General features: G+C 40.2%; 1 protein-coding gene across 4 annotated transcripts; it reads left to right on the forward strand.

Moving 5' to 3' along the window:
* The first annotated feature begins 1,213 nt into the window (after positions 1 to 1,213).
* Positions 1,214 to 12,734, forward strand: ZNF24 (zinc finger protein 24). 4 transcript variants are annotated; one of them, XM_077974516.1, is made up of 5 exons: positions 1,214 to 1,301; positions 4,226 to 4,728; positions 4,982 to 5,129; positions 6,407 to 6,460; positions 7,191 to 12,734. In XM_077974516.1, exons 2-4 carry the CDS (start codon positions 4,309 to 4,311, stop codon positions 6,433 to 6,435), a joined length of 597 nt encoding a protein of 198 aa, XP_077830642.1. In that variant the 5' UTR covers positions 1,214 to 1,301; positions 4,226 to 4,308; the 3' UTR covers positions 6,436 to 6,460; positions 7,191 to 12,734.
* Positions 12,735 to 15,000: the final 2,266 nt, after the last annotated feature.

Raw genomic sequence — 15,000 nt, forward strand, 5'->3', positions numbered from 1 at the left:
AAAGCCTGAGGAACTTGAAATGCTTATGTTAGGTTGGATCTACACTTTTGACCAGTCCTTAAACAACAGGGCTCCTTTGTGTGGTGTCTGATGCCAATCATGTGACCTAACTAAAGGCAGCAATGTAACCATCCCACAATTCATTTATTTATTCAACAAACATTTATTGTGTTCTCTATTTACCAGGCAGTCAGCTTCCTGGGTCTAGGCTGGGATGCTGTGGTGAACAAGACAGTCAAGGTCCCTGCCCTTAAGGGACTTAAAGGCAAAACAAAACAAAAAACAAGTAAATAAATGAGATCACTTCCATTAATAATAGTGCCATGAAGGGTCATGTGTCATGAAAGGCTGGCGGTGAGGCTGAGGATCTTGGGCCACACGGAGCTGAAGAGCTGAGGTGACTGGGGGCGCCAGGGTCTGGGGGTGCGGGCAGGCAACAGACCATGGGGGACTTACAAGACATTATAAGGAGTTTTTATGTCATAAATTATTATGGCATAAATTGGAGGGCTTTAAATAGGGGAGTGAAGTGGTCTGATTTGTAATAAATGATTGCGTCAGCAGCTGTTTTATGGTATAAAATGCCCAGCTTGAAGATGACCATGCATTCTACAAATTCACCGTGACATCGTTGCCAAAACCCTTAACCTGTCTCATCTAGTTTTCCTGACAAATAGGTCAGAATAAAGCTCCGTGACATAACTAGTGGGAGCCAAAGATTTGAATCACGTCTTGGTTTCAAATCTTGCTACCCACAAATGAGTTGTGAGCTCTTGTCAAGTTACTTACTGTATTTGTGCCTCAACTATCTCAGCTGTGCAATGGGGATAATGAAAGTTCCTACATCATTTATTTGTGAAAAAATAAATGACATGTAAAGCACGACGAGAGCGCCTGGCACAGTGTAGTAAGCTTTCACAAATACTCGCTTTTATTCCTTCTTGCAGGGAATTACTTAGAGGATCCACAAGATAATGCACGTGAAAGGGCTTGCGAAACTGTAAGGACTATCTTAATGGTAGAGTCCTCTACTTTTCTTTTAAACGGTCCAGAGGACGCTAGGCTGTTCGAGGCGCGAGGCCAAGCGCAGCCTCAATGCGGTCATTGTCGTGGGGCCGCCCCTCCCCCGCCCGGGGAGCTTCTCCATGGCAACGTGGGCTTTACCTCTCCCCGCCTCCTCAGGCCCGCAGACCGGAAGCAGCCCGTGCCGGGGGCTTCTGGGAAAAGGCTTGTGAACGGTGTTTCTGCGTCTGCCGTGGACAGCGAAGCTGCTGCGGTTCCTGAGCCAGAGGTTTGCGCCGGTGTGCGGGGAACGTTATGGGAGGGAGGGGGACACCGGGCTAGGGTCTGCGGACCTCTTAGCAGGAGCCGGCGGGGAAGCCTTCCCGGGACCTTCCTCAGCTTCCCGGGAGGCGCGGGGAACAGGCCGCGCTCTCCGCGCCTAGCAGTTGTGGGGCGGGGAGAGGTAGGCGGCAGGCTTGCTTGGGTCTTCGGCGTCTGCAGAGTGCTCTCTAACCCCCGGTGTCCTCCGAGACCCTCACCTTCCCCCTCCCCCACCGGCCGGTTTTGTTCTATTTCGAGGCCCTGGCGTCTCGCGGAGGGTTCTGGGAGTCGTGTTGGGAGGAGGTGGTATGGGGCGAGACTTGCGCGGGGCTGTTGGGATTTGTAGTCCCACCGGCCGCAGGCGGAAGTGCCGTGGTTCCGACGCTGTTGTCACAGGGTGGTCTTTGGTCATGTGAAATCCGCCGTCCTGAGTGCTGGGAAGAGGGGCTAGAGGACTGGCCGGGATCGGGGTACACAGCAGGTCTATGCAGCAGTAAGGTGGGCGATCACCTGGAACGAGGTGCTCTGACCAAACATTGTCGGGACCGTTGGCCTTCCCTCCATTTCCCACAAGCAGTATGCTCTACAGCATGAAAGGAAGAGAAATATATGTAGAAATAGTTGCACCGTTGATAAGCAGGGTCTTGGAATAGGAACAAATCAATGTTGGCTAGACCTTATTTATAAGGCCACCACACTCCAGGGTATTTAATTAAACCAGTATGTATTACTTGTCTGATAAGGCCTTTTCTGATTCCAGTCTTCATCTTGCTTGGGTTACGATAAGTTTTTTTAAGTTGTTGTTCATAGGCTGCATGGCTCATTGCTAGTATGTGTCGTAAACAACAGCACGGGCATGATAGTGCAAATAATAAAGGTCCAGAAACAGCATACAGTTTCCCTGAAGGTAGAACTGGGGAAACTGTGAGTCATCCAGTGTAAGGACAAGACACTGGACCACTGCAAGAAGTTAAGGTGCTAATGCGAGTGCCTTTTCTTAATAGAATTTTCTGTGATTAATGCCTATCATTATAAATATAAATGTACGTATGGTGTGGTGGAAGACTGAATATTTACGTATTATGTGCAAGATAATTTTTCAAAATATGTGATCTGTTTTTCACATATGATCTTTTCAATATTATGTGATCTGTTACTCAGCAAGTGAACATTTTTTCCACATATATTTTAAGTCCAAGGAGTTCTTAAATACCTTATTTTTTAAGTGGTAAAATTTTTTTAAGCACATAAAATAAAGCAAACCTTCGTTTTGGTTGAAACAGGGTTTCACTATGTTGGCCAGGATAGTCTCGATCTCTTGACCTCGTGATCCGTCCGCCTCAGCCTCCCAAAGTGCTGGGATTACAGGTGTGAGCCACTGCGCCAGGCCCAGCTTTTTGCTATTTTTAAATTCATTTTTTAGAGACAGGGTCTCACTCTGTTGCCCAGGCTGGAATGCAGTGGTGCGATCATAGCTCAGTGGAGCCTTGAACTCCTGGTCTTTAGTGATCCTCCTGCCTCAGCCTCCTATAGTGCTGGGATTACAGATGTGAACCACTGCACCTAGCCAGTTTTTATTTTTTTTTCCTTTTGGAACTTTTTTTGTTAAAAACTAAGACAAACACATGCATTAGCTTAGGCTTACACAGGGTCTGGATTATCAATATCGTTGCCTTCTGCCTCCCTATCTTGTCCCACTGGAAGGTTTTCAGTAGCAGTAACGTGCATGGAGCTGTCATCTCTGTGATAACAGTGCCTTCTATAATAGCTCCTGAAGGACCTGCCTGAGGCCATTTTGCAGTTAACTTTTTTTTTAATAAGTAGAAGGAGCACACTCTAAAATGTATAGTATGAAAAGTATAGTAAATACATAAACAAGTAACATAGTCGTTTATTGTTGTTATCAAGTTTTATGTACCATACATAACTGTATGTGTTAAACTGGCAACACAACAGGTTTGTTTACACCACCATCACCACAAACATGTGAATAATGCATTAACCTTACAACAGCTACAGTGTCACTAGGTGAATCTTGAATTTTTCAGCTCCATTATAATCTTATGAGAGCACTGTCATCTATGTGGTCCTTCATTGACCCAAACATCATTTTTTTGTTTGTTTGTTTTTTTTTTGAGACTGAGTCTCACTCTGTCGCCCAGGCTGGAGTGCTGTGGCCGGATCTCAGCTCACTGCAAGCTCCGCCTCCCGGGTTCCCGCCATTCTCCTGCCTCAGCCTCCCAAGTAGCTGGGACTACAGGGGCCCGCCACCTCGCCCGGCTAGTTTTTTGTATTTTTTAGTAGAGACGGAGTTTCACCGTGTTAGCCAGGATGGTCTCGATCTCCTGACCTTGTGATCCGCCCGTCTCGGCCTCCCAAAGTGCTGGGATTACAGGCTTGAGCCACCGCGCCCGGCCTCCAAACATCATTTTGTAGTGCATGACTGTGTTGGGTTTTTTTAGGCCATCTAGTCTGTTGAAACTACTCAACTCTGCTATTGTAGCGTGAAGTATGAGTAAGTACAATTTTTTATGGACACATTCATGTTAATTTCGTATCATTTTCACTTGTCATGAGGTATTCATTTGACTTTGGGGAGCTCCATTCCCTAAATATCATTAGGTATTCATTTGATTTTAGAGAGCTCCATTCCCTAAGGCACTGTGGTGAAGACCACAGCCATTTAAAAATGTGAAAATTATTATTGGTGCAAGAGTTGTACAGCAATGGGTGACAGGCTAGATTTGGCCGCGAAGCTGTAGTTTGCCAATTCCTAGTGTAGGTTATTGACTGGAATTTTTAACTCCATCAAAGAACAAGTATCTTTTACTTTTACCAGTGTAAGTCCAAATTCTTAGGATATTTTTGCTTATTTATATATCTTTTATTTCTTGTGCCTCAGGAGTGCCTGTGAAGAAAACGGGGTATTGCCCTGAGGCTTATATTCTGCCTCAGTTGTATTTTCTTGAAATATTATAAATCAGAATGTCTGCACAGTCAGTGGAAGAAGATTCAATACTTATCATCCCAACTCCAGATGAAGAGGAAAAAATTCTGAGAGTGAAGTTGGAGGAGGATCCTGATGGCGAAGAGGGATCAAGTATCCCCTGGAACCATCTCCCAGACCCAGAGATTTTCCGACAGCGATTCAGGCAGTTTGGATACCAGGATTCACCTGGGCCCCGTGAGGCTGTGAGCCAGCTCCGAGAACTTTGCCGTCTGTGGCTCAGGCCAGAGACGCACACAAAAGAGCAAATCTTGGAGCTGGTAGTGCTGGAGCAGTTTGTTGCCATCCTACCCAAAGAGCTACAGACTTGGGTTCGAGATCATCATCCAGAGAATGGAGAGGAGGCAGTGACAGTGCTGGAGGATTTGGAGAGTGAACTTGATGACCCTGGACAACCGGTGAGCCTGCTTGTGTCATTTCCTGGGTCAGAAGCACTGGCATAGTAGTAGGCAAAGCTGCTGAATTAATTCCACTCAACTAAATTAGAATTAGGTTTATACCTTTTCCCCCATGCCCCTACCACTCCCTGTTATCTGTGCTTCTTTGCCATCTAGGCTTCTGCAATATTTGTTTTATGGGGTTTCTCTTACATGTTTTTAGTTCTGATTCTCATTACAGTTCCTTCTCTGAATCACATCTTTCTGTTTCCAGGTTTCTCTCCGTCGACGAAAACGGGAAGTACTAGTAGAAGACATGGTATCTCAAGAAGAAGCTCAGGGATTACCAAGTTCTGAGCTTGATGCTGTGGAGAACCAGCTCAAGTGGGCATCCTGGGAGCTCCATTCCCTAAGGCACTGTGGTGAGGACCAGAACTCTGTGTGGACTAGAGGGTGAAAGAGAGCGTAGGCCGTTTGTTCCGAACTTTGCTTGTTCTCACTGGTTGGGGGGATCATATCACTCTTAATCTAAGATCTCAGTTTTTTTCTGATTAAGTTGATTTTGCTGGCCTCAGATCTTTTATTCCTACACATTAACATCTTCAGCCTTTTCTTCCCTTTGAGTTTCCTTCCTAAAAAGAGTTGCCCATGTCAGGCTAGCATTTGCCTTACTTTGAGCCAGCACCCACCCGTGGACCAAGTCCCTCTATTTTACATTCAGTATTACTTGTCATCCATTTTCCATCCTTTTACTTTCAATCTCCTGCCTAATTCCATTGGTACAGTAAGCTTACCTGAAAACCTTTTCTCATCTCTCTGTTGTATATCACTGAAGTCTTTCCAAATATTTATTTCTGATTTTCTTCAACATCTACCTAGAGTCATTTTCTTCTAAGAAGCTTCTTTTGTAGAAATTATATTCGGAGTGATTTTTTTCCTTTTTCTAAGTATTTACGCAAAAAAGCCTTCTTAGCTATAACATGCTTTAAATGCAGAAAAAGCTTTTCTAAAAGCTCAAAGTTGTATTAATTCACGAGACTGGTCTTTCCCAATATATTGGTCATTAACACCATATACTTATGTGTATCCTTTGATATGGCCCAGTATATTCCTAAAACTGCTAGATTGCTTTCTCATGTTTATGTGAACTAAAATGAAATTTTGTTTGACTCTGCTTTAGTAACCATTCCTTGAGGTAGTTGGAGATGGTGCTTATATGTCACTGAATGAGGTCTGAGCAGGTTTTCTTCACATCTGAGGGGACAGTGCCAGCCAATCAGAAGTTTTGGGGTGGGGCTGAAGTCTGCTGAAAATCTGCAGTTTTACATGTTTCATGAGACATTCTTCTGTGCAGTAAAGTTTGAGAAGCATCATTCTTGATATATGGGGTTGATATTTTCAACTTCTCATCATCTGAATTTTAGAGTGACTTTTCACCTATGTTTAAATAGCCTTATTTCAGCTGTCTGGTCTCTTCCACACTTGGGAATTTCTGTTTCCTGTGTGCCGTTTGTCTCCACTTAATCTTCAAACTCACTCCTCTGTTTTTCAAGTCTCCAAACCTCACTGTCCTCTAACCTTTCAGTCTCTCTCTCTTAGCCTTATCTCCTGACTTTATCTTTTTGTTAATTATTTACTATTTCCCTCTTCACTGAAGGCAGTTGCTAACCCTAGATTAACTGTATCTTTACTCCTTAAGGCATGAAGTTTCAGAAGAGTCTTAAATGACACTTGCCGTTATCTCTGCCTGCATGTGAGTGATGCTACTACCTGTTGGTAATTCAGGCTTTTCTTTCATTGGACACGTTTCACTAGCTTAGAAATAACCATTTTTCTAAGTACCATGACAAATATCACATGGGGCAAGCTTCTTTTATTGGAAAACTTTCATTTATTAGGGGCATACTGAATTTTTATGTCATGTGTTTGGTTAACACAGGATGCCCCCAGCTTATCTTCAGCCCCTTCTTGTCAAGACTCCTGTGTTCTGCTTTTAGCCTAACATTGGCTGTGACCTGACTTGTCTTGTTCATTTCAGAAATAGCCACTTTCTGATAGGTTTTTAAAATTTATGTCTTTGTATTTTGATGTCTCCCTTTCTCAAAGCAAAAGAACATTATAATGATTTCCTAGTGGCCAATTTTATTTTATTTTTATTCTTACAACGTTTCATCCATACCTAGCCACATAACTTTGACTATCTCCCTAACCATCTTAGAATCTACCCTCTTTCTGCCCTTTGTTTTCTGACTACCGTTTATAAACCACTTGCCTATGTTTTATTCAGAGATCTCTTATATCATGATGTTATACTGTTATTTCAGAGTAATTTCATTTTTTCTTTTTTGAGAACAGGCCTTAACACCGTTTCAGAGTGGTTTATAGATGTGTGCAAGCTATTTAATTCATTAAAAAAATTTTTTTTCGGTTTCTTTTTCCCTTAATAGATAATGAATGATATTTACATTTTCTGTTTTTTTCAGATGATGATGGTAGGACTGAAAATGGAGCACTAGCTCCAAAGCAGGAGCTTCCTTCAGCAGTAGAATCCCATGAAGTTCCTGGTACTCTCAATATGAGTGTTCCTCAGATTTTTAAATATGGAGAAACCTGTTTCCCCAAGGGCAGATTTGAAAGAAAGAGAAATCCCTCTCGAAAGAAACAACATATATGCGATGAATGTGGAAAACACTTCAGTCAGGGCTCAGCCCTTATTCTTCATCAAAGAATTCACAGTGGGGAGAAACCTTATGGATGTGTTGAGTGTGGGAAAGCATTCAGCCGAAGTTCCATTCTTGTGCAACACCAGAGAGTCCACACTGGAGAAAAACCTTACAAATGTCTTGAATGTGGGAAAGCCTTTAGCCAGAATTCGGGGCTTATTAATCATCAGAGAATCCATACTGGGGAGAAACCTTATGAATGCGTTCAGTGTGGGAAATCGTATAGTCAAAGCTCAAATCTTTTTAGACATCAGAGAAGACACAATGCAGAAAAACTTCTGAATGTTGTGAAAGTTTAAGAAATTGAAAAAAAAAATCAGCACTCAGGTCTTTTTCTTCAGAAATGAAGACAAAATTTAAAATATGAAATGATGCAGAATAGTTTTTTCCCTATTGACTGTCAGAAAATCCACTGGGAAATGTAAAAATCTTCACTCACCATTATGATTTTATCTTGAAGAAATGGTGTCGTACCTGCCTAGAAACTGAAATTTTAAACTTAATTCAGGTCTGAATGCCTAAATTTTCCATGTGATGTTTATGTCTCTATTCTCCAAATAATGAACTACCTGATTCATTGTCCCTTTCTTGAAAGTTTCCTTTTTTTTTTTTTAAAGACAAATATGTTATTTCTGCATTGATCATTGAAATGTTCTTTATAAGGATACATTCCCTTATATATTAAAAGGCAACAGGAATTACAAAGTCTGAAAACCATTTTAAACGATCTTTTAAAAATTTACGCTTGTTTCCTTTTACCTAATTTGAATATGCATTTGAGAAAATAGAGGATAATGGATGGCTAAGAGCCTCAAAATGAGCCATAAGATCTCAGATAAGAAGTGATGGTGATAAAACATCAAAAAGTGAATGGAACACCTTGATTGGGGAAGATATACAAATAATTTGATCTCAGAATTGAAGTGTATCAAGAATTTATATTCTGCCTGCAGGAAAATTCAAAAGCTACTCATCCTCTCTATAATTTGGAGTCATCTTACTAATGAAAATAATGTTTTCCCATATATTATTAAAAAGCATACAGTCTAAACAATAAACACTTGTAAAATAATGAAGGTAGAAATTATAACACTAGGGAAATATTTGTAGTGGATGGCAGTGTTGAAGGGCAAATGTAAACATAAGGGTAATGGTCTGTCATGGCTTTTAGAAAAAGATGATCAAATTCATCATTATTTTGCCTTCATCTTTGCTAAGGATAGAAAATTCCCTGACAGGAGGACAAGTATCAGGTTACCTATTTTTTATTCCTTTGGTACAAAAGGGTTGAACATCAGGCTAAAAAAGCAGCCATGCGTTTATTAAACATTTTCTACCGACAAGGCACTGTGCTAGGTACTGTAATCCTACCATAAGTAGGTAGGTATTCTTCCACTGTAAATCATAGGGGTTTGCTGTTTTATGTGAGTTAGCCTCTTCCCCTTGTCTGAGCATTCCTCAGGGGAGGTCACCTGTGAGGTTCCCAGAACTATAGTTCTTTTACCAGGGTGTTGTATTTGGAGGGGGAGGAGGACTTGGCTCAAAGAGCTAGCTCGCTCTCCAGTGTTCTTCAGAGGTGAGTCCACGATACTCTTACCACAATTTGGAAGTTTGTGAATCTTTTTAAAGAACTAATCAATCTCTTAATAGCATTGAGGTTGTACCTACATATTAAGTTGAATGGACTGTTCTATTTAAAAAGTAAACAACTAGACTATTAACAACTAGTTTATTAACTATCCTATCAGAATTGAATTTTTTTTTTTAATTTTCAGTCTTAACACATTTTTAAAAATGTATTAAAGTAATACATTGTAGTAGTAGGATTATATACTCCTTGGCTGAGAATTCCAAGTACTGTGGTTCTACTGTTGAGTGGAAAACTCTGGAAGTTAAAATATAGAATATGAGAGGAGGCTTTTTTATAATGGGCATCATTGTGTGGAAAATGACCCATGTGAATACAAATATTTCCTAGTTCAGAGATTTTGGTTATATCTGGTGCTTGGAACAAGTTTAAAAATGGAAGGTGACATTTTGCGTGAGCCTATTAAAAAGCATAGTATAAATGCAAGGCCAGCTGGTGGAGAAGTGAGGCAGAATGGAGCTTGTTTATAGGTTTTCTGATAACAATTATAAAAAATGTGCTTTATAGATTAAGATTTATTGAAGTATAAATATGTAGTAATGATATAATGTATTTTAAGTTATACAAGAAAATGTAGGGACTTTTGTTTGGGTCTTTTTCTCTGTGGCTGAGGGAAAACAAGTCAATGTCCAATAAAGCTATAAACTCCTCTGCTTTAAGATAAATGATGTGATTTATTTATTTATAACTGGCTTCTTTCCAAGTAGGTTTTGAGGTGGCATATTTGGAAGACAGCTGGGATGACAGAATTCTTGTATCAGAGTAGGTAAGAAGGGAGCAACCTCTCAATGGCTGTTATGTCATGCTTTTTAATATCGTATATGGTTCCTATATACAAGGAAGCTTCCCTGTGGTAGATTTGTCATAAATGCCAAAGATATTTGGTAATGTGAGTGTAGAAAAAGTAGTATTAGGGTTGGCAAATACTGTCTTTGTCTTGGCAGCTCTAATATCTGCATTGTTCAGAAAGGATTCTGAGGCTAAGGCGAAGCTCTGTGGGGAAAAGGGACTGGACCAAAACAAACTGGATGGTAGCACACAAGAAGAGGAAATGATGAGATGTGTACTTTCTTTCTCTAGTTAGGCTTAGTCCCCACTAGACAAATTGATTTTGAATACTCTGTAGTGATTTTTAAAATTCCATCCACACATTCATTTATTACCCACACAGATAATCTTAGAAATTTGGAGGAGTGCCTAGCTTCTGATGAAGTGGTGATATGGCAGTTGCCAAGCAGTGGCATCGCCAGAACATCTGTTTGGTTAGCAAATGAGCAGTCATTTTAGGTCATGCAGACTGCTGATACCTGCCCAGTAGCCACTGAGCATTTGCTGGTTTTTTCTTCTGGCTTTCTTGGAGGTTAAGCTCTCTGTAGTCATACCCAGTTGGTACTTGTTGATCTTTAGCATTATGTCTCATATTCATGTAAATTGAAGGGAGGGTTACATGTACTGAAATAATCTGCATGCTAGGCATTGGCTTAAGACACTGTACCTATCTCACATTTGTAGACTAGGAAAGCAAGATTCAGAGATCATGTGACTTGCATGTGGCCTAGAGATAAAACTCACATCTGGTTCTGTAGACTCCACGGACATATTCACCATGCCATGGGTGGTGGCTATTAAACCTTGATAAATTTGTGTTTATGGTTAACAAATGTGAAAGCTATTATACATTGCTGGTTTGAATTTTTTACAGTGCAGAAATGTAAAATGAAAAAGGGTATTTCCTTTCACAGTGTTACCCAGAAGTCTTGATAATTTGGTTTGTTGTTCTTCCAGATTTAGGCATATACTTATTTAATCAACAGTGTGTTAATAGCTGACAACTGTGGTTGCTGTGACAGGCACTATTTGAAGTGCTTTATCATGGATTAACTCTTAATCCTCAGCTACCATATAAAGTAGGACATAACCCCATTTCACACACACTACACTGAGACTTGCCTCCTCTCCGCCCACATTAAAGATGTTCTTTTTTCATAACTATATACTATTCCATTGCATGAATATTTTGTAATTTAATCTCCTATGGATTGATAATTAGGTTCACTATAGATAAAGGCATAGGTAACATTCCTGTAGATGTATTTTGCTAATTGTGTGGGTATTTCTGTAGGATGAATAACTAGAAATTTATTGGATCAGATTTCACATTTTCAGTTTTGAGAACTAGTACCAAAAAGATTTTACCAATTTACAACTCCATCATTAGTAAGAATGCCTGTTTGCCTACAGTCTGCCAACCCTGAATCCTTAAAAATGTTTGCCAATCTGATAGGCAGAATTTCTTTCTTTTCTCTGAATGTTAATGAGGAGGAACATCTGTTCATGTTTGTTGGCCATTTGCATTTCCTATTATGAATTGCTTTTGCCCATTTTTCTTTTTTTAATTATGAAAGTCTAATGACTACCTTCTCATTGTATAAAAAATAATAACGCAGTTCTTTGAATAGAGAGACTCTTTTCTCCAATGCTACCAATCACATTTCACCACAGTTTAACATACATCCTCTAGTCACCTTTCCATGCAAATATACATACACATAAAAACACTTTTTACATAAATAGGATCTCATATTCTGTAGCTTTGGTCTCAAAAAAAGATAACAGGTCTTTAAATTTCTTTAATGGTTGAATATTATTAAATAGTATGAAAATGCCATTATTTAACTATTCCCTTAATTTTTTTTCCTGTCGCTATTACATTGCCAAAGTAAACATCCTATCGAGATGTCTTTGTGCATGTGTGTGAGTATTTCTTTAGTCTGGAGTCCAGTAAGGTGGATTGTTGGGTCAAAGGGTTTGTTCTCTGTCCACCTTTAGTCTTCCCAAAGGCCTTCATAACTGTATTTTCACCAACTGTATGGAAAATGTTCATTTTCCCATATAACCATACCTACACTTGATAGTTTTTATCTGTTGGGCGAAAAAGAATTCTTATTTTGCATTTCCCTGACTATAAAAAAAAAATGGTGAGATTGGGGTTATTTTCATGTTTATTGGCCATTTATAGTTTACTGTGGATTGTTTGTATCCTTTACCTGCTTTCTACTGGGTTATGTGTGGGTATCTTGTTTTTGTTTGTTCAGCATCTCCTTCCCCACCTTCTGGTAATACAACCCTTATTTATTTGTGGGGAATCCATTCCCTGTGGCTTAGGTGAGTACATGACCAGGCCTGGCCTCCTGAGTCCCACAGCTTCCTAGCCACAGTGATTAAAGAATGGGTATATAACTTAAGCCAGGCTAAGGAGAGCCCTCAACAGAACTTCTGCTGGGACTATTGGAAAGAAGGCTTTATGGAGATCCCAGGAATCAAGGACCATGTAAACCTGAATTTGTGCCATGTGGAGAGAGTCTGTCTGAGGAGAAACTTGGATGCTAGCAGAAATGGAAAGAGAACTAAGTTCTGATGTCATTTTTCTGGAGGCCCTAGATCCAGCTGTGCCTAAAGCCTGCCCTACCTCCGGACTTTAAAGTTTTGTGAGCCAATAAAGTCCCTTTCTTGTTTAAGATAATTGAATTGGGTTTCTGTTCTGATTAATATAGGTTATTTGTATTTTCTTATTGATTTGTAGAAAACCTTTGTAATTTTAAATTCTAGACTTTATGCACTATATAAGTTAATAAAATTAGCATGGCCTTCCATGATTTGACCTCTGTCAACTTTTGCCATTTGTTACTCCACTCTCCCTGTAACACACACCACACACATATACTTTACATTCCAATGGTAACTGAACACTGATGTTGGAAATGTGGATGAACAGCTTTTTACACAATTGCCTCTTTGGCAGGTCTCTTCTTACTCTTCGTCTAGACTCATTCACCTGGGACTTTAAGGGTTACACTGCTGAGAGTTGGACCCATCTCCTACCATTGTTCTTGGGGGATTCCCCTCAGACATCCCCTGTATGCAACCCTTGGAGCCCTTCCAATGACCTCCATCCCAACTCCGTGGTTCTCTGGCTCTTTGTTTCATTCTCAGGTCTGTGGACTCAAGACCTGAATGAATACACACAGACCTGAGCAGCCTCACCCTGTGGGCTCTTTTCTATGGCCGGAAATGTAGCAGTGCTCTATGTCATCTGGCACCTCTGATTAATCCCATCTCCCAAGATGGAGTTTTCAGAGATGTCTTTCAAAATTGAGCAAAACATTTTGCAAGCTTTTATTCAACATATGCCCACTCTGGGTCAGGCACTGTTCTGAGATTTACGTCTGTTGCTTGTGTGTGTGAAAAACTATACATGGCAGTGGAAAACCCAAAGTAAATGAGAAACAGTTTCTTAAAAACGCATATTGTATGTCATATGATGACAAGTGGTTAGGGAGAAGATAGGAAAGTGATACAAAATGTCAAGAAGGAAAGAGTGCAATTTAGATAGGTTGGCCGGGAAAGGTTTTCACTGAGAATGTGACATTGGAGAAAAGATAGTATAAGGAAGCAAGCCATGAGACTGGAGAATGTTCCAGGCATGCAGACAGCAACTGCAAAGCAACTTGATGTAGGAGCAATGCCTCATTTGTTCAAGAAAGCAAAGAGGCCAGTACGGCTAGAGCAGAATGAACATGGGGGAAACTAGCTGAGGCCAAAGATAAATGGTGATTGTGGCAGGGAGAAGCTGGATCATGGAGGACCTGGTTAGCCATTGTTGGAACTATAACTTTCTTTGAATGTAATGAGAGATCATTAGAGGTTTTGAGCAAACGAGTAATGTGACAAGGTGCTGAGAACAGCTGAACAAAACTAAGTCTCCATCTAGTTTATCTAAATTCTTAAAATGTTTCTTTACATATTACAAAGGTAATAGAAGAAGTTTAGAAGTAAAAATCACCCAAAAAGTCACCGGAATCCATAATCCTAATAACATCCCGGTAACATTTTTTTGTTCTTTATACACCTATATAAATGTTCTATCTATATACCTCTCCCCATCTATGTCACACCATTATTTACAACAAATACATATTTAGAAAACAAATACATATTTAGAAACCTGTGTCTATATGTCTATATACGGCTTCCTTCTTTCCTCTGAACTTTAGATCAACTGCTTCTGCCTAAGGCTAACCTCTCCACTGGATCCAAGCTGTCTTCTCACACCTATGGAAAGACATACTCCAATAATCCTCACCTTTCCTACATTATCAATGTTTCCTGTCTTCTGAACTTTTCTAATTAACATAAAAATACGCTGTTTTTATCACACAAAAACCTTCAGGCCAAGATAGAGTACAGGGATCAGATCTAACCTGCCTGAATAAATAAAATACCAATTACTTATTTGATATTTTATTAAATATCAAATAAATTGATGTGAGCTCACATCAATGTAGCAGACAGAGGCAAAGAATGGGAAGATGGGATTCACGAGAGACAAAAAACAAATGAGGCAAACTTGGATTGCCCATTTCCTTGCTTGGAGAGAGTTTCCAGGCCACAGCACAAGGAATGGGGCTCAGGCAGAGACTGGCAGTTTTCTTGAGAAGATGGAGCAAGAAGTCCTGGGAGGCCAAGGTGGCTAGCTTTTGCAGGACAGAGTACCAGAGAGGAGATAAGTGCACAGAAAGACAACAGTGGAGATCTGCAGAGTCCCTCTCAAGTATTCAGTTGAGTACTTATGAGCATATATATGTTAGGAGACTACCTGAGTTTGGGGAAAGAACTATCCAAAAGGATTGGAGGGAAAAATCACCAGAACTCACAAAGAGACAGGAATGGTATCAGCCAGAGTAGAAAACCTCATAATTCATAGAGCATCAGGGCAGTAATTCTCAAGGGCAATTCTGTCCCCCAGGAGACATTTTTGGTTGTCACAACCAGAGGAGATGGACACTACTGGCATTTAGTGGGTAGAGATCAGAAATGCTATTAAGTATCCTACAATTTATAACAATGAATTAGCCCCAAATG

The sequence above is a fragment of the Macaca mulatta genome, chromosome 18 (genome assembly GCF_049350105.2).
Source record: "Macaca mulatta isolate MMU2019108-1 chromosome 18, T2T-MMU8v2.0, whole genome shotgun sequence".
In the NCBI taxonomy this organism is placed as follows: Eukaryota; Metazoa; Chordata; class Mammalia; order Primates; family Cercopithecidae; genus Macaca; species Macaca mulatta.